Source organism: Rhinatrema bivittatum, chromosome 11, assembly GCF_901001135.1.
Source record: "Rhinatrema bivittatum chromosome 11, aRhiBiv1.1, whole genome shotgun sequence".
In the NCBI taxonomy this organism is placed as follows: Eukaryota; Metazoa; Chordata; class Amphibia; order Gymnophiona; family Rhinatrematidae; genus Rhinatrema; species Rhinatrema bivittatum.
The window spans coordinates 34,286,449-34,313,704 of record NC_042625.1 but is presented as its reverse complement, the minus strand read 5'-3'; the positions used below and the strand labels follow the sequence as shown (position 1 = coordinate 34,313,704).

Sequence of the window (27,256 nt, the reverse complement as noted above, 5' to 3'; positions counted from 1 at the left end):
CTTGAGGTCCAGGATGGGCTGGAATGTTCCTTCTTTCTTGGGAGCGATAAAATAGATGGAATAGTGGTCAGTATTTTGTTGCAGCGTGGGCACCGGAACTATTGCCTTCAGGCTGAGTAGTCTTGCTAGTGTATTCTCCACTGCCAGTCTCTTGGTCGGAGTGGCATGGTGATCTTATAAATTTGTCAGGGGGAATGCTCTGGAATTCCAGAGAGTATCCCTCTCGAATGATAGTTAGGACCCACTTGTCCGATGTTATCTCGACCCATCTTTGGTAGAAGAGGGCAAGTCTATCCCCTATATCTTCTTCCTGTGGATGGATCTGCGTCTTCTCATTGTGGGGTATGGCTGGGGCCTGCCCCTGAGCTTGCTCCTCTCTTAATGTGCCTGTTCCGAAAGGACTGAGACCTTCCTGAAGGACGGGATGCTTAGGACTGTGTGCTCTTGTAAGGCTTAAAATGCTGCAATCCTCTACCCTTGTTTCTTCTGGGAGAGGAGCACTGATATGTTCTTTTGTTCCTGTCTTAGGTAATCGGGGTACTGGGGATTCACCCCTTTTGTTGGCTAACTTTTCCAGTTCACTCCTGAAAAGGAGAGATCCTTTAAAAGGCATTTTGTGAGGTTCGCCTTGGAGGTCGGGTCAGCCGACCAATTTCGGAGCCATAGTTGTCTTCTGGCCACCACTGCAGCAGCGACACCCCTGGATGATGCGCGCACGAGGTTTGCAGTAGCATCGGTAAGGAAGGAGACCGCAGGTTCTATAGCTTCTCTGGGCGTGATAGCGTCTCTGGAGAGGATCAAACAGGAACGTGCCACCAATGCGCAGCAGGAGGCAATTTGTAGCGTCACTGCTGAAACATCAAAGGACTGCTTAAGGATGACTTCCAGCCGTCTGTCTTAGGCGTCCTTCAGCGCTGCTCCTTCCTCCACCGGGATCGTAGTACGTTTTGAGACAGCACAGATCATAGCGTCCACTTTAGGGAAACATAGGAGTTCCTTTGCTGTGGGTTCCAGCAGATATAGGGCTTCCATTGCCCGCCCCCTTTTAAAGCTGGCCTCTGGAGAATTCCATTCTAGATCAATCAGTTCCTTGATGGGTTCCAACATAGGAAAATAGCATGAGGCTTTATGGAGGTACACCAATATGGGGTTCTTCTTTGGTTCAGATGTTGGTTCCGCATCTGGGAGGCCCAGTGTCTTCCTAGTCTGGGACACAAGGGCTGGTAATTTGTCCTTGTGGAAGAATCAGAGCATGGTCCAATATGATTCCATCCCTGGGGGGGATTTCCCCTTCTTTCCGGGGAGTCGTTTCCTCCTCTGAGGTGTCTGGTTCCCCATCAGGGAGGTTCCTGGATAGGGTAGGCATGTCTTGAAGAACTGGGGAGGGCTGGTGTTTCCGGTAGGGTATGAGCCAGGTGAGCAGGAGGGGCTAGGTGTGCCTGGACAGCCCTTTAAAAAATTCCATCCAGGAGAAGGTTCCTGGGTCCATGTTAATCCCAGGAGGGGTAGTAGTGGTGGACCCAAAGGAGCTTTCCTGTGGGGGCGCCAAGTTGAGACTTAGGTCCGGGATGCCCTCCTCAGTGGTTCCGGATCTCTATCCTGACTGGAGGGATCTTGTTTTGGTTCTTCAAGCGATTCCCCTTGGTTCTGCTCATACTGCTGGCACAGGAGGGAGTCCAATTCAGGCTGCACAGCTCTTAAGTGGCAGGCTGGGCAGAGAAAGGGTCCCCCTTGGCTTTCTTTGATGTCGGTACCATTATTTGTCAGAGCGCGGAGATATACGTGCGGATGCTTTTAGCTGTGTACCGGAGATATGCACCCGAAGTGTGCACAAGTTATGCGTGCAGCAACAGGCTTGTGCGTGCGGCACGGTTATGCGTGCAGTTGTGCAAGCAGCCTAGTGTGGTTGTCGCTGTGCACACAACCTAGAAGTGCGCGCTGCTGTGCGCTCAACCCGTAACTAAGTGCATAAGCTTACGGGTGCGCTCAAATTAGGTGCTTCAGGCCTCCGGCCGGCACCGCACATACCTTCGAGTCAAGGGGGTAAAATGGCACCGACGACCCCAACAGTAAGATGGCGGCCCCCCGGAAGGTTTCCACGTGTGTGGGCCCTCGCACCGAATCGGGGCCTAGCCAAGGATGGCTGCTCAACCCGATTTTAAACCTCGGAGGAAGACGGTACGGCTAATCGAGCCTTGGAGACCGAAGACTTGAAAGTAAAGTTTTGTACCTTACCTGGTCTCTACGCTTACCGGTCGCGTGCCGGGCAGTCTCCAGCTGCGGAGGGAGAGGGAAGGACCTTCACCGCCACACTCAAATCTGCACCTACTGCCTCTCAGCGACTCTGGGGGCTAGGTCAATGCTGGGAATTGGCTGGCAGACCGAGGCTCACCTCTGAGGGATATCGAATCGACCTCAGGAAAGTCTCAACTGGGGGAGGGACCCTTAGGTTTCACCGCAGGAGAAGCAGGGCTCTCTTCTTAAAAGTAATTTTTCTTTCTTCTTATCTTTCTTCTTTCTTGTAAGAATTACACTATTCTCAATTGGGATAGTGTCTCTTCTGCTATGGAGTCAGAGAAATACTGAAGAGTTAAGCATGCTGCATGGGTATATGTAGGCTGTCAGCTTTGAAATCCGACTCAGTCTCCCATCTGCTATCAGGAGAGCACAATACCCATTGGTCTTGAGTCCATCTGGCTACACGCTAGAAAAACATTTCTTGACCAGAGTAAGAAAATATTAGCTTCCAAAAGCTAGTCAAGAAATGTATTAAATTAGTCCAATAAAGAGATAGCACCCTATACAATTTTTTGTTTTTAACCCGTTAACCTTTGCTTCTGTGCAATCTACAGTCATTAAATATCAAGTTCTGATGAAGCAAACCTGTTCAGAATTGTTGAGGGACTGCTGGATCTGCGTCAGTTCCTCTTTCTTGGTGTCGAGCGCCTGCTTCAGCTGCTCCATCTGAAAACTCTGGTCTTCCAGCTGCAGTATCAAACAGCGCATGATCAGCAAAGACTATTCTAGCCCGGGAACAAATCAGTAATGCTGATGCTACCAATAACGGTTTCATTTCAATTCTAAAAAGCTTGGGGGAGAGAACCAACCACCAGGCATCACATGGTATTGTGTAAACATCTGCTGAAATTCTTTGTAAAATGGTTGTGAAAAAAAAAAATATATATGATTTGTTCCTGACAAGGCAGACTCCTGATGCACAGTGCCAATCAATTAATGACAGGGCAGACCATGGCGCTATGTGTTTCAATGAAATCAAGAGATACCAAGAACATATTTAAAAAGTTAATGTTTTCTTAAATAGCACATATGGGGCTTTTTTTTTTTTTTTTTATTAAGCATGGAACATGCCTTGGAATATTTTTTTCCTGTGCTGTTCCCTATTTGATGACCCAGTATATCAGTAACCAATGGCCAGGCAGCTTTGACAATGTCCAATGACATCACAATGTGTTCCAGCCCCACATAACCCCAGGATTTTTACAAACTGAAGAAGTTTCATGCCGGGAGTGGGGGGGGGGGGGGGGTGTTCAAAGAATGTGGCTGGTCCAGTTTTGGTTTTGCCCCACAGCATGCATGGAATCATATGTCCGGATTTCTCTAAGAAAATCTAGATGAGACCGGGCATGTAAGGGACTGGACTGAGCTGACCAGCAGAAATGAAGCCAGCTGGCAACCCTGTGCACATACAATGTGACCCGGGAGACCAATGGGCTTGGATGCTCCTGGCTTTCACAATGCCTGTAAGGACTCGCCTGTAAAGCCTGGTCTGCAGGCATAAAAGGAAGGTGGATTTTCCCAAAATACCCAGTAACCCCTCACCTTCATTTCCGATTCACGCTTCACTTGATCCATCTGCAATTCCAGTTGCTCCTTAATGCGGGCCACTTCCTCCCGGTTCTGTTGGGTTAACGTTAGTTGCTTGGCTGTATCAGCGTTCTGTTTAAGAAAGGGGAGACAAAAAACAAATCTTTCAACGCGGCACACTAGGGTATGGCAGGTATTCCTCCAGCAGAACCATTCAAAAGAGAAGGCGCGCCGTGCCGGCCTCGGATTAGAGCTGTAGGGCAGAAAACAGGTGGTGTGTAGGGCAAGGGAGGCGCATAGCTCGCGTTGCATCACTGAACACACTTATTGTTTTATTCTATTCTAGATACATTATTTATTTATTAATTTTTATATACCGACATTCTTACATCCGATGTAAATCATACCGGTTTACATTAAACAGAATAGCAGGAAATAAATTTCCATAGTCTAATACAAAGAACATTTCTAATTAAAATTATTAACAAGCGAAAAGAAAAGGTAAAGAATTGGAATAAGTTTAAATAAAAGAAAAATATAAAAGATTTTTTTTTTTTTTTTACAAGCACAAGGGTTGCATGAAGGGGTGCAACAAAGGGGAGGGCCCCTTTGTCGCGCCCCTTCAGGCGCGTGACGCACGCGCGCGGTGGCCTGATGGTGAGGCGCTCTTCAACCGTCGCCAGAGCTCCCAGTGACGTCAGGGGGGGCGTGGTCATAGATCTCAGTCATTCAATTTCCCTCACCTCCTGCTGTTGGTTCCGTATCTTTTTTTTTTTTTTTCCTGCCATTCATTAATTGGAATACCATTTATTGGTCCCAAAGCATTCAAAGTATTAAAATGCAATGCATGTTACATGTTCCGTTTTAACCACCTCCTCACTGATACAAACCACTGCTCACCTTTCTCAGTAGCTCTGCATGGATGTTAATAAGTTCATTGTGTTTTTCCTTGAGTTTCACGTAGCGCGTTTCTGTTGATTGAGCTTTCTCTGTGAAAAGTTACATGAAAATGATACTTTTAAGAATATTCCCTCTTAAGACAATTTATACATTAACAAGACTCTTCAGGATCAGACGATGGAGAGAGGGATAGGAAAGCAAACCTGAAAAAGGGCAGTGATTTAACACATGGGACATCAATTCATTTACAAATAAAGCATTACAACATGAAATATTACTGAAGTTCACGTAATATTAAAAAAAACAGACAAGTCAGGCAAAGTGAGAAAAATTTCACAGGTAACCAAGTGCAGCAAGCTACAAAATATAATTATTATTTTTTTTTTTAAATGGCAGATCCCAAGAAGTGTTTCTGAAATCTTTTTTAAACTGGTGGTGCCGACAGATATGGGGAAGGGAGAAATGCAAACCTGGATCGCCTGTGCCGCAGTCCTCATTATTGTAGCCTGAGTCATGGAGCCAGAACAATTCAACACATTTTAAACCTGTTTTGATTGCTTCGTTATGTTGTATGCATGTTAATTTTATGAGTGTTATCTGTAATCCACCCAGAATAGTAGCTGGGCAGGTAACATTTTTAATAAACCAATTTAAACCCTGTAACATGAACTAGAACGAAAAGGACTTCACTAGACATCGAGAATACGACACAACATACCATAAAAACTGAACAGAGGATAATGAGAGAACTTCTAAAGAGCTGCAAAGAACATGGAAAATAGATATTAGCGTAATCTGATTATACATTCTGAAAGGTCTTTGATGTAAGCGTTCTACAGGAAAATTGGTTCTTACCTGCTAATTTTCGTTCCTATAATACCACAGATCAGTCCAGACAAGTGGGTTTGTGCATCCCTACCAGCAGGTGGAGGCAGAGAATAAAACCTTTGAGGCACTGCTACATAACCGAGAGTGCCACCTGCAGTCCCTCAGTACTGACCTGTACCCAAGCTAGAAAGTAGAGACCCTTTCTTCAGAGCAAACAGGAAACTCAGGGTTGGGATCCCCCCGACCTGGTGCCTCCCATACTTCCAGAAAAACCCCCCACTGATAACCACTTAACTCAAAACTCATCAACTTATTCACAATTTGTAAACTTTCTGCAATTAATACCAGGATATTCAGTCTTTCAGCAACAAAACCGGGGTAGGTCTCTGGACTGATCTGTGGTATTACAGGAACGAAAATTAGCAGGTAAGAACCACATTTTTATTTCCTGTTCATATCCCAGATCAGTCCAGACAAGTGGAATGTACCAAAGCACCCCTAGAAAAAACGTGGCTATTCAAACAAGCCTTCCCAGACTCGGATTAAACTCATTACTCACTTACAACCAACTTCCAAGCACTACCAATATCCAGAAAACCATTTCTTCTGATCTCTACCCTTATGTAAAAAACTGCAATTATTTCAAATGAACAAGTCATTGTAAATCTCATAATTCCTTGTAATGTACCCCGTCATACTTCAGGTTAATATACTATGTTAAAGTTCCTATCATTTCTCTTCTTGCTCCTAGTTGTACGCCTCCCTGTTTTATTGTAACTGTAACCATTTTATGTTTAGCACCTATTTATTTCGTTCACTGTTCCGTTTATCACCCCACTGTTTATTGTAAACCGGCATGATGTGATACTCTCACGAATGCCGGTATAGAAAAAAACTAAAATAAATAAATAAATAAATATAGATTGGGCAGAACCCCGAAGACCCGCACACAGAACACTCTCACCAAACATCCAATCGGTAACGCTTCATGAAAGTATGAAGTGTTGACCATGCCGCTACCTTACATATCTCTTGTGGAGACACCAACTGACACTCAGCCCAGGAGGCGGCCTGTGCCCTTGTAGAATGCGCTTGCAAGCCTACCGGAACCTCCCGACCTTTTCAAATATAAGCGGAGGAAATGGTTTCCTTCAACCAACAAGAGATTGTAGCTTTTGAGGCTTTATCTCCCTTCTTCACACCCCCGAACGACACAAACAGGTGACCCGACCACTGGAAACTATTAGTGATCTTAAGATAATGCAAGAGTCCTGCGTACATCCAAAAGATGAAGCTCCCTCTCCTGCGGAGACTCCCTAAACCACTCTGGAAAAGCCAGAAATTCCATTGTCTAATTCAAATGACAGGAGGAAACCGTTTACAATGACACCCTGTTATCAATATGCAGAAAAGGATCCCTGCAAGATAGAGCCTGCAGCTCTGAAATCCGCCTGGCTGAACATATAGCTATCAGAAAGACAGCCTTCAGTATCGGATCTTTCAACGACGCTCCTCTTAAGGACTCAAAAGGAACCCCACAGGGCACTCGCAGTACCAGGTTGAGGTTCTAATCCTTACATAACTTCCTTACCGGAGGCTGTAAATGCTTGATTCCTTTCAGAAATTGCACAACATCCAGATGGGAGGCTAAAGACCTCCCCCGCCACATGTCCCTAAGGCAACCCAAAGCTGAAACCTGAACGCAGAGTGAGCTATAAGTCAATCCTGCTGCAGAAGGCCAAAATTGAGGAATGCCCAACAGTTAGGGGGTTCAGACGCTGCTGTAGACACCAAGACTCAAACACCTTCCAGATCCTGACGAATGCCATAGAGATAGGCGGCCTTCTAGCCTGGAGCAAAGTGGAAATGACTGTCTACGAATATCCCCTCAAGTGCAAATGCCACCTCTCAAAAGCCAAGGCATGAGACAAAAGCGATCCTCCCGATCCAAAAATATGGGACCTTGATGAAGTAATCCTGGCAGGTGAGCCAACCAGAAGGGTCTGTCTATCGTGAGACACACCAGATCCGCAAACCATGGCTGACACGGCCACTCAGGCACAACCAGAACCACCTTCTCTGGATGCGCCTCTATGCACTGCAAGATTAGACAGATGATTAGCCAAGGAAGAAACACGTGCAGGAGAATTCCCGTCAGCCATGGGCAAACTAGAGCATTCAGCCCTTCTGCCCCGACTTCTCTTCTGCAACTGAAGAATCTTGTCACCTTCACGTTGGCCCTTGTTGCCATTAGATCCAACTGGGGAATGCCCCACCTGGCACAAAGGCAATCCCAGGCCTCTGGGGTTAACTCACAATCCTCTGGATCTAGCTGTTGTCTGCTGAGGAAGTCGCCAGGCTGAAAGAAGAGCTTGAAACTGGAAATGTTAGCCCATCACCTGAAGGGGAGGAACTGCTGGTGAGCCCGGCGAATCGGGATGTGGAGATGTGCCTCAGTGAGGTCTAATGACTCGAGAAACTCCCATTTGCGTACCGCGGCCACCACAGTTCTCAAGGTCTCCATACGAAAACGGGGAACTCGCAGACACCTGTTCACCTTCTGCAAATCCAGAATGGGAAGAAAAGGTGCCCTCTTTCTTGGGAACCACAAAGTAGACTGAATACCGTCCCTTGCCCTGCTCTGCAAGGGAAACTGGAACAATGGCCCGGAGATTGAGCAGCCGTTGTAGGGTCCCCTGTACTGCTTCGCACTTGACCCGTGAAGCGACGTGAGACTCCACAAAGGCCTCCCGCACCAGGCGTGAAAATTCAAGAGTGTAACCATCCCGGATCACTTCCAAAACCCATCGGTCCGAGGTAATCTTTTCCCACGCCGCATAGAAGCTCGACAATCTGCCTCAGACAGCTTCTACGACAGAATAGGTGCCCCTGGCTTCATTGGGCAGGTTTTCCACAATCAGCACCCTGGCCCGTGGACTCTCTGCCTGGGCGCCGTCCTCCACGAATGGACTGCTGATTGTCCCAAGCCTGGCCTGGGCCTGAAGGAGCTGAAGACCTACCAGGGCGAAATCTGCAAGAATCCCACAAAAACGAGCCAGAGAGGGAAAAACCTTCCCAGAAGGTTTCTATCCTCCGGCAGTCAGTTGCCTTTGGACTCCTCCGGCAATTTCACCAACTGGTCCAGATCCTCCCCGAAGAGAAGCCTGCCCTTAAAAGGAAAATTAGTTTCTTACCTGATAATTTTCGTTCCTGTAGTACCAAGGATCAGTCCAGGACACCTGGGTTGTGACTCCGCACCAGTAGATGGAGACAGACTAAAACTTGTGGGCGGAGCATATATGCCCCTGTGCCAGTCACAGCCCCTCAGTCATACGTAATGTCAAAGTAGACAAAAGCCAACAGGCAACCATAACTAACCATACAAACTTGGTAGGGAAACGAAAGAATCCAACACCCCTACAGGAACCAGACTCCCAAACCGGGAGGAGCGAATCAACAAGGGTCAGCGTAGTGAAAGAAACAATAAAGAGCGGACTCTCCATTACTATAGCGCAGCACTGTGGGCGGGATCCTGGACTGATCCTTGGTACTACAGGAACGAAAATTATCAGGTAAGAAACTAATTTTCCTTTCCCTGTACGTACCAGGATCAGTCCAGGACACCTGGGATGTACCAGAGCTAACTTACCGAGGGTGGGAAGCAGAGAGTCCCGCTCGGAGTACCCTCTCTCCAAAACCCCCAGCTTCAGTAGCCTGAACATCCAACCGGTAATGTGTAATGAAGGTATGCAACGACTTCCAGGTAGCCGCCCTACAAATCTCTTGAGGCGACACCTGAGAAGATTCCGCCCAAGACGCAGCGTGAGACCGCGTCGAATGAGCCCGAAGACCCACCGGCGGCGATTTTCCACGCAGAAGATACGCAGAACCAATGGCTTTCTTGAGCCAACGGGCAATTGTCGTGCGGGACGCCGCAGCACCTTTCCTTGGACCCGAAGTCAACACAAACAGATGATCCGTCACCCGAAACGGATTAGTAACCTCTAGATAGCGAAGAAGGGACCTCCGCACATCTAGTTTTCTCAAGTCTTTCGTTTTCGGGTCCGAAGACTCCCCAACCATGAAAGCGGGAAGTTCAATCGACTGATTCAAATGGAACGACGACACGACCTTAGGAAGGAAGGAGGGAACCGTCCGCAAGGAAACCCCCGAATCGGAGATGCGCAAGAAGGGCTCCCTACAGGACAACGCCTGTAATTCTGAAACACGACGGGCCGATGCAATCGCCACCAGGAATACGGTCTTCAACGTGAGATCCTTGAGCGTAGAACGTTTCAGGGGCTCAAACGGCGCTGAGCATAAGGCTGAGAGTACCCAGTTGAGGTTCCAAGACGGGCAAGGGGGCCGCAACGGAGGACGGAGGTGCTTAGCTCCCCTAAGAAAGCGGGAGATATCTGGGTGGAGAGCCAGAGAGACTCTCTGGACCTTACCTCGCAAACAACCAAGCGCCGCCACTTGGACCCGAAGGGAATTGCACGCTAAACCTTTGGCGAGCCCCACCTGGAGAAACGCCAAAATATCAGAAATAGAAGCGGAAGTGGGATTCAGACCCCGCTCCACGCACCATTCCTCAAAAACTACCCAGACCCGAACATAAGCCAGGGAAGTAGACTGTTTTCGGGATCTCAGCAACGTAGTAACGACCGCATCCGAGTAGCCTTTTCTTTTCAACCGGTACCTCTCAAAAGCCATGCCGCGAGACAGAAGTGATCCGCATCCTCCAAACAGACGGGGCCAGCGCCACCAGGATCACGTTGGACGGGTGCAATTCTATGCGCCGCAGAATCTTGCCGATCATGGGCCACGGTGGGAACACATACAGAAGCACATCAGTCGGCCAGGGAAGCACCAATGCGTCGACTCCCTCTGCGCCCCTTTCGCGACGTCGACTGTAAAATCTCGGAGCCTTTGCGCTGTGCCAAGTGGCCATCAGATCCATGTGGGGCATTCCCCAAGTCTTGCAGATGAAGAGAAACGCCTCGTCCCCCAGCTCCCACTCTCCGGGATCCAGACGGTGACGGCTGAGAAAATCCGCGTGGACGTTGTTGACTCCTGCAATGTGGGACGCAGCGAGATGGCTGAGATGCCGCTCTGCCCAGAGCATCAAGAGCCGCGCCTCCTCCGCCACTAGAGGACTTCTTGTCCCGCCCTGGCGATTGATGTAAGCCACGGTGGTAGCATTGTCCGACAATACCCGGACCGCCTGTCCGCGTACTAGGGGTAGAAAAGCATGCAGCGCCAGACGGACCGCTCTGGTCTCCAGCCGGTTGATAGACCACCGGGTCTGCGACTCTGACCACAGACCCTGAACTGACTTCCCTTGGCACACTGCCCCCCAGCCGGAAAGACTGGCATCCGTGGTCACCACCGTCCAGTCGGGCACCAGAAGGGACACTCCACAGGAGAGATGCTTGGAATCCAGCCACCAGCTCAGGCTGGCTCGCGCCTGACCCTCGAGAGGGAGAGGTAGATAAAAAAAAAACAAACCCAATTTGCAGAAAAAAACCAAATAGGCCTAATAGAAAATAAAACCCAAAAAGCGAACCTGACTAACAACCAGAATCAGGCCCGACAGGGCTGTGACCGGACCTGCACCACCTACTGGAGACAGAGTAAGACTGAGGGGCTGTGACTGGCACAGGGGCATATATGCTCCGCCCACAAGTTTTAGTCTGTCTCCATCTACTGGTGCGGAGTCACAACCCAGGTGTCCTGGACTGATCCTGGTACGTACAGTGAAGGGGAGGTTACAGAGTTGAGACTTAGAAGATAAATCTGCTGACCAATTCCGCAACCAGAGGAGTCTACGAGCCGTGACAGCGGACACTATACTATGCACCGAGGTCCGTACCAAGTCATACAACGCGTCTGCGACATAGGCAACTCCTGCCTCCAAACATTCGGCTTGCAAAGAACCCCTGCCGTTGGTACTGGGGGCTGCGGACGCCTCCTGGACCCAGCAAAAAACAGGCTCTCTGCATGAGACTGGCGCAAATCGGCACCCTGAGACTTAGTGTGAGACCTCGAAGACTCGCTTAAGGTGAATCTACAGTTTGCAGTCCTGAATGTCCTTCAGTGCAGCGGCTCCGGCCACAGGAATGGTGGTCTTCTTAGTCACGGCAGACACCGCCGCGTCCACCTTCGGTATTTTTAGAAGATCCAATACATCCTGCGACAGAGGGTAAAGTTTCACCATGACTCTGCCCACTTTTAAAGCAGCATCTGGCGGGTCCCACTCCCAGGTCACCAGCTTGCGGACTTTCTTAGGTAATGGGAAGGAAGTCGTTGGACCCCGAATCCCATCCAGGACCGGGTTGACACCTTTGCTGTCTGATTCCTCCTGCGAAACCTTGATCCTCAGGACCTCCAAGATCTGGGGAATGAGAGGTCGAAGCTCTTAAATAAGCATACCACGCTGGGATCATCACCTTCCGAGGGTGGGAGGTCATCTTGGTCCGGGTCGTCCTGGATCACATCAACCATATCCTGGGTGAGTCCCGGATTCTGATCCACCCTGGGGTCCGAGGGATCCCCGAGTTGGGCCAGCAACCTAACCTCACCTGGAACCCCTTGTTGAGTCCCTGCAGGTTGATGGCAGTCTGGGGACCCCGTGGGTATCTGCTTTGGTGGAGGCTCTGCCAAAGGATCCAGCTGCGCTGCTTTCTTCAAGATCTCCTGTTTCCTAGCCAGGAATGCCTGGTGCAGTAGCAACACAAACTCAGGACAAAACTCCCCCAAATCAACATTCCCCCCCCCCCCCCCCCCCCCCCCCCCCCGACAGGAGGGTCAGGTAGCCCAGGGTCATCCCCAAAAATGGGAATCTGGTCCACCAGGGATAGAATGGGAGGGGCCACCTCCTCCTGCGGCACCCGCCACGAGCCACCCTCCCCAGCCGAGGAGGACCGTGGCCCGGAGGAACGGAGCCCTTGTCTGCCTGCTGCTCCCGCCGAGGAAGTGCCCTACTGCCCTGTGGAACAGGCAGAACAAAGGGAACTAGCATTTAGGGCCTGCCCTGATGCCCCACACACGCGGCAGGTCCCCATCTTGGGTCGGGGTGCCATATACCAGACCGAGCAGCAACGCGGTCGTCAGAAAAAGAAAAAAAAATCAGGCTGGGAAACCTTCGCACGACTGCAGGAGCTAAAAATAGCAAACTCCCTGCAGGCGCGAAACTGCTTTGAGGAGAGTTGCCAGCGAGATTAAAATGCGGCCTAGCATGCGCACGAAGGCCTCCCCCCCACCTCCCGCCGACCTACCCAGAGCCCTGGCCATCATTAGGACCCGCAGGGTCGAGCTCCCCACTCCGACTGGCCTGCCGATGAAACGAGGGGAAGGAAGTCCTGCAACGCTAATCGGACCGCTCTGGTCTCCAGATGGTTGATTGGCCATCTCGCTTCAGCTGCCGGCCACCGTCCCTGCAGGTAGCTGGATTGGCATACCGCCCCCCAGCCCGAGAGGCTGGCGTCCGTGGTCACCACTATCCAGTCCGGAACATCCAGGAATACCCCCTGGAACAAGTGGCACAGGTCCAGCCACCAGAGGAAGCTTTCTTTGGCGAAACGTGGAATCGGTAGGAGAGCCTGGAAGTCCCGCGACACCGGCTTCCAGCAGGAAAGTAGGGCCCTCTGGAGCGGACGCATATGCGCAAAAGCCCAGGGTACCAGATCGATAGTGGATGCCATGGAGCCCAGGACTTATAGATAATTCCAAGCTGTGGGCCCCGAGAGAATAGAGAAGCGCTGTATCTGGACTCTTAAGGCCTGAGCCCCCTCCAGCCTGAGGAACACCTTGCCCTCCTTTGTGTCGAAACTCGCTCCCAGGAAATCCAGTGACTGGGGATGGCACGAGGTTGCTCTTGGCATAGTTGATAACCCATCCGAGGGACTGGAGAAGCTGTACCACTCTGTCGACCGCCCAATAAACCTGGCTCAAGGATTTCGCCTGAATGAGCCAGTCGTCCAGGTAGGGGTGTACTAGGATTCCCTCCCAATGTAGGGCAGCCGCCACCACCACCATGACTTTCGTGAAAATGCGTGGGGCAGTTGCCAGTCCGAAGGGAAGGGCCTGGAACTAAAAATGTTGTCCTAGGATCTTGAAATGAAGAAAATGTTGATGTGCTTTGAAGATTGGGATGTGCAGATATGCCTCTGTGAGGTCCAGGGGAGGCCAGAAACTCTCCATGGTAGACTGTTGCCAGCACAGAGCGGAGGGTCTCCATCTTGAAACATGGGACCTTGAGGGATTTGTTCACCTATTTGAGATCCAGGATTGGACAGAAGGTGACCTCCTTTTTGGGTACCACAAAGTAGATGGAGTAGTGATCCCAGCCCACTTCGGAGGCGGGTACTGGAAGGATTGCCCCCAGAGCGAGGAGACGATCTAGAATCTGTCGCACCGCGATCTGCTTCTGGAGAGAACCACAGGGGGAGAAGAGAAACCTGTCTCTTGGGGTTTAATCTGGAATTCTTTTGTCTCTTAACTATATGGTCATGTAATTTATGTATTTTGATTGATTCTGATTTAATGCAGATGAAGTAACTGGTTATTGCTGGGGTGCTTTAGGGGAAGGGGCAATATTTAGGTGGTTTATAATAATGCAGGGCGCCTTTTGTATTCAACTGTAGTATGATCTGTTTTTACCAACTTTGTGCCAATTTGTGTTTATTGTTAAAAAAAATAAATAAAAAATTTAACATTTAATTAAAATTGATTTCATGCATACTGCTTAATTAAATGAGCTCTCTGCTATGCAATTTAATTCATTTAGAACAACATGAAAACCCAAGCAAAGTCTGTGGCCCTCAAGGGCCATCAGCAACCTAATTTGCACCTTGCATTCTGCCACTTCCTTAATCCAGCGCTGTACCTGCAAGCTATGTGAAGAGTTTGGGGCAGTGCAAACGGCATTAATAGGAAGTTGTTAAAGACAGCAGAAGAAGAAAAGTCTGTAAGTCAGTTTGCTTCTCTCCTTTTCTAAGACTTACTTTCTGCTTCACTGCACAAGCCCAGTGCCTTTTCACTGTCCAGCTTCATCTTCTTCAGCTTGTCCAGCTCATCCCTCAGCTGCTCGTTGTCCACCAGAGCTTTCTGCTTCTGCTTCTGCTGCTCCTCCAGCTCAGCCTCCAGACTGTTCACCTGCGCCTTTAGCTGTGTGATGTACCTTTGGGCCTAGGGAAGAGAGAGAGAGAGGAGGGCAAAGAGCAACCAGAAGAGATGGAGAACAATGTACTGTTACTAAAACTATTCATGTTTAGGTTAAAATAAATATCCACCCCTGGCATTTGTAGATGGAGACAGCGCAAAGTGCTCCCTGATACAGGGACAAGATTATGTATCCTTTAAGCAGACATTTCCTAACGTGTAGCGAGATGGACTCAGGAATAGTGGGTTATGCTTCCCTGCCAGCAGTTGAAGACTGAGTCAGATTTCAAAGCTGATATCACCCTAGATACACCCATGCAGTGACTTCAGTATTTCACCATCTCCAATAGCAGTGGTTCTCAACCCTGTCCTGGGGACCCCCCCCAGCCAGTCGGGTTTTCAAGATATCCACAATGAATATGCATGAGAGAAAATTTGCATGTTATGGAGGCAGTGTATGCAAATTCTCTCTCATGCATATTCATTGTGGATATCCTGAAAACCCGACTGGCTGGGGGGGTCCCCAGGACAGGGTTGAGAACCACTGCCCAATAGGGATTGCTGTACTTTTTGGAAGGAGAAATTCTACATTTAGATTGAAGAAAAAATTGAGCCCCACTCTCCTGCAGTGATAGCTAAAGGTCCTTCCCCCAGTTGAGAATTCCAGAGGTGATTTCTGAGATCCCTCAGAGGTGTACCTTAGTCCGGTAGCCGGTTCCCAGCATGGACTTTGCTGCTTAAGTAGCTGAAAGGCAGCGGGTGCAGGAAGCAGAGTGTGGCGGTGACAGCCAAAGCCCTCTTCCCCTGCAGCCGGAGACCATCTTTGTATTCAGCCGGGTAAGTAAAAAAAAAAAAAAAAGAAAAGAAAAGAGATGAATTACCTCTCAATTCAAATACATTGGAGGGGTTTCGGTAAGACTTCCTCCGGTCTCCTTGCTTGGTGCGCCGTATCAAAGTTGTTCCCGATCCTGTTGGGGTAAGGGGAAGTGGGCTTCCAAGCAGCCCTCTGGTGGGTTAGGCCCCGCTTTAGGCTTGGTCGGCACAGCGCATGGTAGGCTGCGGCGGTGGCACCATCTTGTAAGCATCTTTGTGCGTGCCATATTGCCCTCCATAGAATGTGCCATATTGCCCTCCATAGAACGTCGGTATGTACAGTGTGTTGGCTCTGCGCACGCACTATGCGCATAACGTCGCGCATGTACATACGCACACAACCTAAGCGCACAATACAGGTAAAGGGAGGCATACAGCTGTGTGTGCGCGCCTTACTTCGTCCCATCTAGGAGCCCAAAATCTGTGCTTCACAGTCTGACCTGGATTCCAACTTATGTCAGCAAACTGAGGAAGCCCAGCTCCTCCCATTCAGAGGATGGGTCAGCCACAGCCTTAACTGGAAGTACCCCGGAATCTGAGTACCCCTGGGACTGGGTCATCCATGGGAGAGGGAAATTCAGCAGCACCTATCCCAGTACCTGCTGGGCTAGGCATGGATCCAGCTGCCTTCTCTTGGGTGGAATTTTTCCAGGGCCTTCAAGCCTTCGTACAGGCGCAGTCTGCTACCTCACCTGCCCCTGTCCAGATGGAACCTCAGCCAGTAAGCCCTCCCTCTCCCAGTCCTAATCGGCAGACCTCTAGGCGTGCATCACCTCACCAAGGGTATCCCTGGCAGGGACTCGGACGGCATAGACGAAGAGGAGGATACAGATTCCTTGGAAGATGGGGAAATTCCCCCTGGTTTAGAACCGTATCGGACCAGGTTACGGTTCTTCCATAGAGATGAACTGCTGGCCCTGGTTTCCCAGACCCTGAAGATGCTGGGAGTTTCTGGGGTGGACTTTATGATTGAACCAAAGAAGAACCCCATTCTGATTTCCCTATGGAAAGCCTCTTCCTACTTTCCATACTGGAAGCCATCCAGGAATTGATTGACCTGAAATGGGAAGTTTTAAAGGGGGATACCAGCATTAGAAGCTCTATACCCACTGGATCCAGCAGTGAGAGATCATTTGCATTTCCCTAAAGTGGATGTGCTGGTCTGTACAGTCTCTAAGAGAACTGTCCCAGAAGAGGGAGGTGCAGCCTTAAAGGATGCACACGAAAAACAGATGGAGTCCATCCTTAAACAGGCCTTTGACGCAGTAGCAATGACCTTACAGATTGCTTCTTGTTGTGCCCTGGTAGCTCATTCGTGCCTACTCCTCTCTCACGAGCTGGATGACTTGGTAGTGAATTCCACAGCAGTTATGGAACCTGCTGATGCAGGCTCAGATCCAGTCCATGCCTCAGTGCTGGTGGCAAGAGGAAAGTTATGGCTGCGGAACTGGTCAGCAGACGCAACCTCCAAGGCAAGTCTCACTTGGATACCCTTTAAATGATCACTCCTTTTCGGAGGTGAATTGGAAAAGCTAGCCAGTAAATAGGGCGAATTTCCAGTTCCCCAGCTACCAGAAGATAAGAGAAAGCAGTTACAGAGCTCCTCGCCTATGAAGGGTCGATCCAGGGGCTCCCAATGCTTTCGCACCTACAGAAACTTGACATTTCAGAGGTCTCGGCCCTTTGGAAGGTCTCAGTCCTTTTGTAGGCAACAGCCCAAAAGAGGGGCAGGTTCGGGTTCAGGTTCATCCAGAACCCCCCAATGAAAATTTGCCAACCCACCCTTGGAATGAGGAGATTGTTGGGGGGGGCGATTGACCCTCTTTCTACCAGAGGTGGGTCAAGATTACTTCAGACAAATGGGTACTGGAGGTCAAACAAGAAGGATATGAGCTGGAATTTCACAGCACTCCTTTGAACATATTCATGATGTCTCCTTGCCACTTGCAGCACAAAAAGCAGGCAGTGGAGACTTTTCTTAAGGTTCCTCAGGATGAAGGCTAAAATCCCAGTACCTGCGTCCCAGGAAAATACAGGGCGTTATTTCCATCTATTTCATCGTACCCAAGAAGGAGGGTTCCTTTCGCCCCATCCTGGACCTCAAGAGCGTCAACTGACATCTACAAGTGAATCATTTCTGCATGGAAACCCTAAGCTCCGTGATAATAGCCATACAATCAGGAGAGTTCTTAACCTCCCCTGGACCTATCCGAGGCCTACCTACATATTCCAATCATTCAAGAAAACCAATGTTTCCTAAGCTTTGAGGTACTGGGTCGCCATTATCAGTTCTGGGCACTTCCCGTTGGCCTAGTCACCACCCCCAGAACATTTTCCAAGATTATGGGGTCGTAGCAGCAGCATTGAGGAAAAAAGGGAACCCTGGTGCACCTGTACTCTGACTGGTTGAGTCGGGCCAAGTCTGTGGATGAGAGTCTCCAGGCGACGAACAGGGTGACCTCCATGCTTCAGGAACTTGGTTGGATCATAAACCTGGACAACACAGTTGCAAGCCTCCCAGTCCTTGGAATATCTGGGAGTCCGGTTCAACACCAAGCAGGGCAAGGTTTTCCTTCCAACCACGCAGATAAGGAAGCTGATGTCCCAAGCGAGTCAGTTGATGAACACAGTATGAGCGATGGTGTGGCACTTTCTCTACGTTCTTGGTTTGATGGTGACAACCGTGGAGGTAGTGCCATGGGTGAGGGCACACATGCGACCATTTCAATGCTCAGTACTGTCGCGTTGGAACATGCAGTCTCCAGACTATTCGATTCGCCTCCAGTTACCAACGGGAGTATGCTCTTGGCTCTAGTGGTGGCTAAAGGAAGCTCATTTGAGCAGGAATGTACCCCTTGGCTTCTCTGAACTGGCTGGTCCTCGCAACAGATGCAAGCCTCCAGGGCTGGGGAGCTCACTGTCAGGAATTGACGGTCCAGGGACATTGGACAGAGGAAGAGGCCTTCTGGAACATCAACCGCCTGGATGCCCAGGCAGTCAGATTGACATGTCTACAATTCAGCCACAGACCCCAGGGTCAAGTGGTCCCTGTAATGTCGGACAACGCAATTACGGTAGCCTACATCAACCACCAGGGTGGAACCAAGAGCCAGCAAGTGTCACAGGGGATAGATCTCCTTATGGAGATATAGGCGGAGATATAGGCCTATCTCTCCTTATGGAGAGATAGGCCTATATCTCCTTATGGAGACTAAGGCGGAGATAGATCTCCTTATGGAGATATAGGCGGAAATACATCTACACATGATCTCAGCCTCCAACACTGCAGGAAAAGACAACGTCAGAGCAGACTTTCTAAGCAGGGAGAGTATGGATCCAGGAGAGTGAGCGTTGTCAGCCAAAGTCTTTCAGCTGATAGTAGATCGCTGGGGTCTCCTGTCCAGGGACCTGCTGGCGCATCTCACAATGCGAAGGTTCCCTGATTCTTCAGTCACAGAAGAGATCAGTGCTCCTTGGGGATAGACGCTCTCGTTCAGACCTGGCCAGAAGAAGAGTTGCTATATGCATTCCCTCCGTGGCCCTTGCTGGGCAGGGTCAGTCGCAGAATCAAGCACCACAAGATGTTAGTCCTACTAGTAGCTCCAGATTGGCCCAGGCATCTGTGGTATGCAGACATGTGGAGACTTCTGGTGGAGACCCCCTTGTGCCTCCGATCGCCCAGGAACCTTTCCACAACAGGGACCGGTCCTTTACGAGGATCCAACTCGATTCCGTCTTTTGGTCTGGCCCTTGAGAGGGCTCGACTGATGAAGTGAGGACATTCGGTGGCAGTAATGGCACCTTACTCCACACTCGGAAGTTCTCTACATCCCTAGCATATGTGAGAGTGTGGAGAGTATTTGAGGCCTGGTGCGAGAAACACGGTGTCCCCCCTCGGTGGTCAAAATTCCACTAACTCTGGAATTTTTGCGGGACGGCTTGAATAAAAGCGGCGCTCTCCTGTTTCAGGGGTGAGGTGAATGGAACCCTCCTGTCCGCTCATCTGGACATGGCCTGTTTTCTGAAAGGGGTGAAACACCTCCAGCCACCACTACGATGGCTGGTTCACTTTTGGAATCTTAATTTAGTTTTAGAATTTTTGGCAGGGCCCTCCTTTCAGCTGCTGTGCAGTCTTTCCTTGCATTTATTAACCTTGGAAACAGTGTTCCTGGTGGCTATATGCTCGGCACATCGCAACTCTGAACAGGCATTGTCATTTAGATTTATATTCCGCTTTTTGCACTTTTTCAGCACTTCAAAGTGGATTACATTCAGGTACTGTAGATATTTCCCTATCCCCAGAGGGCTTACAATTTAAGTTTGTACCTGAGGCAATGGAGGGTAAAGTGACTTGCCCAAGGTCACAAGGAGCGACAGTGGGACTTGAACCCTGGTCTCTTGGTTCCTAGCCCGCTGCTCTAACCTCTAGGCTACTCCTCCTCCTCCGGATGACTCCAGGAGCGTAACAGCGTCGCACTGTTCCATCCTTCTTGCCCAAGGTAGACTCGGAGTTTCATTTGAATCAGTCCATTTCGTTGCCATTCCTAAATAAGCACAAGGATGCGGAAGAATACCACTTCCTCTGTTATTTGAATGTCAGTAGACTTTTGGTCCAGTATCTGGAAGTTTTAGAACCGGTCCGAAAAACGGACTGCCTGTTTGTCCTTCATGGTGGAAGGAAGCGAGGCAAACCAACTTTGCGGGCTACCACAGCTTGCTGGATTAAGGAGGTGGTTACGGAAGCCAATATAGAGGCAGGAAAGCCATTACCTTCTCAGGCTAAAGCTCATTCCATTAGGACACAGGTGGTCTCATGGGCGGAAGCTAGACTGCTGTCTCATGTCGATATCTGCTGAGTGGCAACGTGGTTCTCCTTGCACACCTTCTCCGGGTTCTATCGCTTGGACATACAGGCCCAAGAGGATGCAGCCTTTGCAAGGGCGGTGTTAACCGGACCATGGGCAGCCTCCCACCCCGATCGGGAATAGTTTTTGAACATCCCATTGGTCCTGAGTCCATCTGGCTACACGCTAGGAAATGGAGAAATTACTTACCTGATAATTTTGTTTTCCTTAGTGTAGACAGATGGACTCAGCATCCCACCCTCAGCTGCCCAAGAACGGTGCCAAGGATTCATCCATGGAGTGGATATCAATTCCAAGAGATTACGGGTAAGCCATCATCCAGTCCCTAAATCAGGGTATCTATATTCTTACTGGGGGTTCAGTGTTTATGATTGGTTGAGTACAGTTATCCGTTTTTAAACATATTTTAAATCAAGTTTTTGCAATATTATATCCATAGTGGCTTTTGAAGAGAATACTGAAGCACTTAGGTCACTGCAGGGGTGTACATAGGGTGACGTCAGCTTTGAAATCTGACAGGGGAGCACATAACCCATGGGTCCTGAGTCCATTTGTCTACACTAAGGAAAACGAAATTATCAGTAGATAATTTCTCCATTTCAGTCCAGTTGACTTTTTCCAAATACTACTTCCAGGTATATAATCTTCACACAAGCATTCCCGGAGAGCTAAGAGCAGGAAGAATGACATTATCAGCATAGTCGTTGTCCCCCAGCCCTTTCTGTACATAAGTTCCTGAAGAGTTCGTCATTGATATTTATATAATCATGAATGTTCACTGTAAGCTCCACTAAGTTCCTCTTTGTGCCTTCATGTTGTTGTTAATTGTTAAATGTTTCAATGTAAACCGCCAACGAGGCGACAGTTTCTTCCTTGTAAACCGGTGTGATATGTATACTTTACAGGAACATCGGTATATAAAAATAATAAATAAATAAATAAATATAATACCAAAACATGGCCACTGTGTGTTCAAACAAGAATTTAAACACAGAAGCTGAATAGTACAGTAGGTGAAGACCACAAAATTAATCTAATCTACCCCTATTTCCTATCAGCTCCACTAGTGCACAACAGATTTGATCTCCGGCTTCATCACCACTTCCCTACCACTAAGGATCCTCTCTACTTATACCAAGCTTTCTTAAATTCTGTTAACACTTTGATCATCACCACCTCCATCAAGAGATTTTTCTAGGCATCCACCATTCTATAAATTTTTTTTTTTTTTTTTATTACTTCTGAGTCTACTTGCTTTCAGCCTCATATCATAAATAGTCAGTCCCCCCACCCCCTTGTTCTGGAACTCCCAATCCTCCAAGGAATCTTCACCTCTTGTACTTAATTTATAAAAATTTGGGGCTCTCTATCAGATTTTGTGTTCCCAGGTGACCTCTGAAGTCCAGCAGAGCTTATGTGAAAGCAGCTGGTTCTAAGCAATCTGGGGCATCACCCCAAAGCACGTTACAGTTAAATCTCACACTGCCAGGCCGTACCTCCATTTTAATCTTATCCAGTTCTGCCCGCAGCAGCTCAATTTCTTTCTTCAGGTTCTCAATTTGAAGATCCCTGGAAGTACAGGAGGAGGAGTGATGCTCATTACCCACCCACAGACATTTCCTTCAAAATTTCAGAAGCAAAAGCAACTTGTTTTTACCTGTCATCTTTCATAACTCCATTCGGGGGACCAAATGTTTGCTCAAATACATCCTCCATGACCTGCAAAGGGAAAGACGTTTTCAGGCTTACAGCACGGGTGCCTGTATGCACGCACCTCTGGCAACACGAGAGCTTTGAAAATGAACAGGAGGCTCAAAACATGCTTTGCTAATAAATTTAAAATAAAAAACAAAGACCTTTTAGAGATTCTACACAGAAAAAAAAAAAAGAGGTTAGAAATGAAAACTGTAACCCTCCTCTCCCCTCTAAATAATCCAGATCATTACTAGGTGGTGTTTACCGGTTTGTAGCCCGGGATCTGAATAAGAGAGATCAAGGGTAAAATTAACAAAATTGGAGGGTGTGGGGAAGGAAGATGAGTTGTTCAATTTGTTGGCCTGGCAGTGAATTTCTACTTCTCTAGGTTTTCAGTTCAGATCAGCATCAATTCAGTTATGGTGTCACAAGCCTTCATTTGCAACCATCTGGTGTATTCCTTCTATTTTATATCGCCACCCTCCACCCAGTCATTTCAGCAATGGTTGTTGGCAAGGGGCCAGAAACCGTGGCTCCCACCAGAATCAGTACACATGCAAATCTTGCCACTAGGTGTCACCATAGTGCAACAGCAGAGACTCCCTCACCATAGGAGCAGAGCGTACTGCCCCCCTCACCCTTTACACAACATCCCCATCCCTAGGTGGGTCAGGGAGGAAAAGCCAGACTCAGCAATCAAACCTAAGTCTTATGCACACATGACCACCACGTAGAAAAGGCCAACGAGAAGGAAAGACCATGCCGTGTAGCATTTATTTGCTGAACAGACTGTGCGGGGCCCCGGCCCGATCACTCCAATTTGTCATTGCCGTCGCCTGCCCCACAGCCAGAGGAGCTCCTCCTTGAGCTTCAGTGGCAGGGTCCCTGGAGTAAAGCCAGAATGTTGCAGGTTGAATTCTCAAGATCCCTTGCTGGAGAACAGCACGTGACACGCATGGCACGTGTGGAACTTCTGCACATAGTAACACACATCTCTCAGAAATGCCACAAGAGCCTGCGATACTGTGGCATGCGTGTGCACGTGGAACCTCCGCATGCACTGATGCAATCTCTCAGAGTTGCTGCAATAGACCAGGTACTGCAGAATTCGCAAGTGCCAAAACTTAGCACGAAGCAAAACATCTCCAAGCTGCTGCAAGGTGCTCTGTTGCTCTTACACACTACACCATCAGCAAGAAAGGGAACTTTTACTCACTGGCTGCTCCACTGGCTGGGCTGTAGTGATCTCTATCAGATTCTCAGGCTCCTCATCTTCCGGGGCCTCGCTGGGTATTACCACCACGGGTTTCACGTGCTCTGCCAGTGCAGATGCGCGCAAGAAATTAGGAGGATTCTGTGAAGACAAAAAAAACCAACCCAAAATAGACCAGGGAAGCATTCGGTCTGTGCTGAGCAAGACTGGCCAGCCAGGAAAGAGGAATTCTTACGTCAGGCAGTCTTGGGATCTGGATGAGCCGTTTGAAGTACAGCATGTCGGAAGCTCGCTTAAAGAAGGTTTCAGGCTGCAAGGGAAAACGATATCAGATCAGGAAAACAGAACTTGGTCCCTTGCACATGGCACGGAAGTTGTGGCTCATTTCCTCTACCTGTGGAATTGCTCGTGGAATCGATCCCTGTGGCCTTGTAAGGTATCAGCTGGCAGGCCTACAAAGACAAGACAAGACAGGATGAGCTGATAGGGGGCAGCGGCAGAGTTTTTATTTGCCAGTTTTGTACGGGTCCCTGAAAACAGGGCACCTCACAACAAGAAAGGATGACACGTGCCGGGCAGCGTGAAGCGGTAAGGGCGATGCCAGAGTAGAGCAGGAGGCAGTTGGGCTGTCCCCCCACTGCACAGGCTCAATACCATGTGCCGAGATTCAACCGCACATCAGAACACAAAACTGACCTGAACCTCAGAGGCAAGGGGACACATTAAACATGCCTTTGCGAACACTGCTGCATGAAACACAGCGTACTGTGTGTTCAAGCGCCCTCCAGAAACATCTAGAAAATCTGACCACGCAATCCTCCAACACCTATCTATTTACCTTCTTAAATTTACTAAAATTTTCTGATACAGCGACTGTTGCTAGATAAGCACAGCAGCGCCCGACCCCCACCCTCACTGTCACCTTCTCATCACCACCTCCCAACCCCAAGCTCTGCTGGAGGAAGACAGCATTTCACAGAGAGGAGGGGAAAAGAGCTGAGAAAATGGAAACAGTGGCTGTTTTAATCTCCCACCACTGTGACCATTCCAAATGGCTGGACGAGCACATTGTGGCGTCTACGAACGCACCCTCCAATTTTCCACTGCATTGGTGTTTCCCGGAAGAACGGCTCCCTTGAAAAGGAAGGGGGATGGGATGGCAGGGTAATGGCCACTACATAGGATTTGCAGCCTGGTGAGGGGCTCAAGGGGCGTTTTCAGCCTGGTGGTTCACAGCAAGCTTATAAAAAGGTATTAAGAGAAGTTAATTTATCTGTGATTCAAGACTTTACCATGCCAAGGGGAATCCCTGGTCTCCAGCTAAAGGAGCCCTGCTGGGAGGCGCAAACTCAGCAGTAGTTCCTCACAGGAATTAGATGCACTGCACACAGAAACAAGCCAACAATCTGCACAGAACATTTACAAATGTTATGGTCTCCACTGGGGATGGATATGAGAAAGGAGTGCAAGTGTTACATTCCCTCCAACGGCATCACAACTTAGCTCACTCTGATAATTGCATGCTTTCTTTCAATAGGAAGCAGCAGCAACAGCAACTCAGAGAAATTTCTATGAACTTCATTAGTCTGGTAAAAAACCTTTACTTTTTCCCCCCCATTTCCTCTTCTTAGTTGAAAACGTTTACACAAAATAATGGAGAAATTACTTACCAGATACATTCGTTTTCCTTAGTGAAGACAGAAGGACTCAGGGACCAATGGGTTTATGCTCCCCTGCCAGCAGATGGAGACGGAGTCAGGTTGTAAAGCTGACATCACTTCACATACAGCCCTGCAGTGACCTCAGCTCTCCAGTATTCTCTTCAAAAGCCACTGTGGACCATACTATCGAAAATAAACTTGATTAAAAACAGATACTGTAACTGTACTTAACTAAACACGGAACCCCAGTAAGAATTATAGATGCCCTGATCTAGGGACTGGATGATGGCTTACCCGTAATCTCTTGGAATCGAAATCCACTGGATGGGCGAATCCTTGGCACCGTTCTTGGGCAGGATGCTGAGTCCATCTGTCTACACTAAGAATTATCAGGTAAGCAATTTCTCCATTTCCTAGCGTGTAGCCAGATGGACTCAGGACCAAAGGGATGTACAAAAGCTACTCCCGATCGGGGTGGGAGGCTGCCTGCAGTCCAGTTAATACTGCCCTTGCAAAGGCTGCGTCCTCCCGGGCCTGAATGTCCAGGTGACAGAACCTGCGAGAAGTGTGCAAGGAGGACCACGTCGCTGCTCTACTGTCTCTCGTGGACATCTGCAGTCTAATTTCCGCCCATGAGACTGCCTGGGACCTGAAGGGGTAATGGCTTTCCTGCCTCCACATAAGCTCCTGTGACCAGCTCTTTAATTCAGCAAGCTAAGTTAGCCAGCGAAGCTGGTTCGCCCTGCTTCCTTCCCATCGTGAAGGACAAACAGGAGGTCCATCTTTCAGACCTTCCAGATACCGCCACCAAAAGCCTACTGACATTCAAATGGTTGAGGCGGCTTTATTCTTCCGTGTCCTTGTGCTTATCTAGGGATGGCAACAAAAAGCACTGATTCAAACGAAACTCTGGAGACTACCTTGGGCAAAGAAGTATGGAACGTACAAGTTGTAACGCTCCTGGAGTAATCTGGAAGAACGGTTCCTGACAGGACTACGCCCTGTAGTTCAGAGATGCGACGTGCTGAGCATATAGCCTCCAGGAACACTGTTTTCAGGGTTAATAAACGCAAGGAAAGACTGTGCAGCAGCCGAAAGGAGGGCCCTGCCAAAAACTCCAATACTAGATTAAGATTCCACAAGGGAACCGGCCACCGTAGGTATGCCCGGAGTGCTCACTCCCTTTCAGAAAAAAGGCCAAGTCCAAATAGAGCAACAGGCAGGTTCCGTTCAACTCACCCCTGAAACAGGAGGAGAACCACTACCTGGACCTTCAAGGAGTTTAAGAGGGTCAAACCTTATTCAAGCTGTCCTGCAAAAATTCCAGAATTAGTGAGATTTTGACCGTCCAAGGAAAAACACCACGCTCCTCGCATCAGGCTTCAAATACTCTCCAGACCTGCACTTTCGCTACAGACGTAGAGAACTTCCGTTGCATGGAGTAAGGTGGCAGTTACTGTCGCCGAATATCTTCACTTCATCAGGCGAGCCCTCTCAAGAGCCAGACCGTTAAGACAGAAATCCCTGTGTGGTGGGAAGCACAGGGGGGTCTCCACCAGGAGTCTCCGCATGTCCGCATACCACGGATGCCTGGAATAATCTGGAGCTAATAGTAGGACAAATTCCCTGTGGTGCTCAATTCTGCAAATGACTCAGCCCAGGAGGGAATGTGTATAGCTGCTCCACTTTCCACCACATCTGAACGAGTGTTGTCAATCCCCAGGGTCAAACTGATCTCTTCTGCGACTGAAGAATCGGGGAACCTTTGCACTGTGAGATGGAGCCAGAAGATCGATGGACGGGGAGATCCCAGCGATCTACTACCAGCTGAAAGGCTTTGACAGACAAGCCTACTCTCCTGGATCCAGACTCTCTCTGCTTAGAAAGTCTGCTTTGACGTGGTCTTTACTTGCGATGTGGAAAACTAAGATCATCTATAGATGTATTTCCGCCCATTCCATAAGGAGATCTATCTCCTGTGACACTTGCTGCTTTTTGGTTCACCCTGGCAGTTGATGTAGGCTACAGCTGTTGTGTTGTCTGACATTATGAGGACCACTTGACCCTGGAGTATGTGGTTGAATTGTAGACATACCAATTTGACTGTATGGGCTTCCAGGCTGGTTTTATGTTCCAGAAGGCCTCTGCCTTGGTTCAATGCTCCTGGCAGTCAGTTTTCTTGACAGTGAGCTCCCAGCCCCTTGGAGGCTTGCGTCTGTCATGAGGTCCCAGCC

At 49.0% G+C, this 27,256-nt stretch overlaps 1 protein-coding gene across 1 annotated transcript in view; it reads right to left on the bottom strand.

The window, feature by feature from the left end:
* The window catches only part of HIP1R (huntingtin interacting protein 1 related), a gene marked incomplete at its 3' end in the record, with an annotated part of 142,764 nt that overhangs the window by 39,410 nt on the left and 76,098 nt on the right, over positions 1–27,256 (bottom strand). Inside the window, 9 exon segments of the mRNA XM_029619483.1 lie at positions 2,884–2,985; positions 3,841–3,957; positions 4,726–4,814; positions 14,559–14,742; positions 21,950–22,022; positions 22,111–22,172; positions 23,365–23,502; positions 23,597–23,663; positions 23,747–23,813. Of these exon segments, the coding sequence (XP_029475343.1) occupies positions 2,884–2,985; positions 3,841–3,957; positions 4,726–4,814; positions 14,559–14,742; positions 21,950–22,022; positions 22,111–22,172; positions 23,365–23,502; positions 23,597–23,663; positions 23,747–23,813 (899 nt within the window).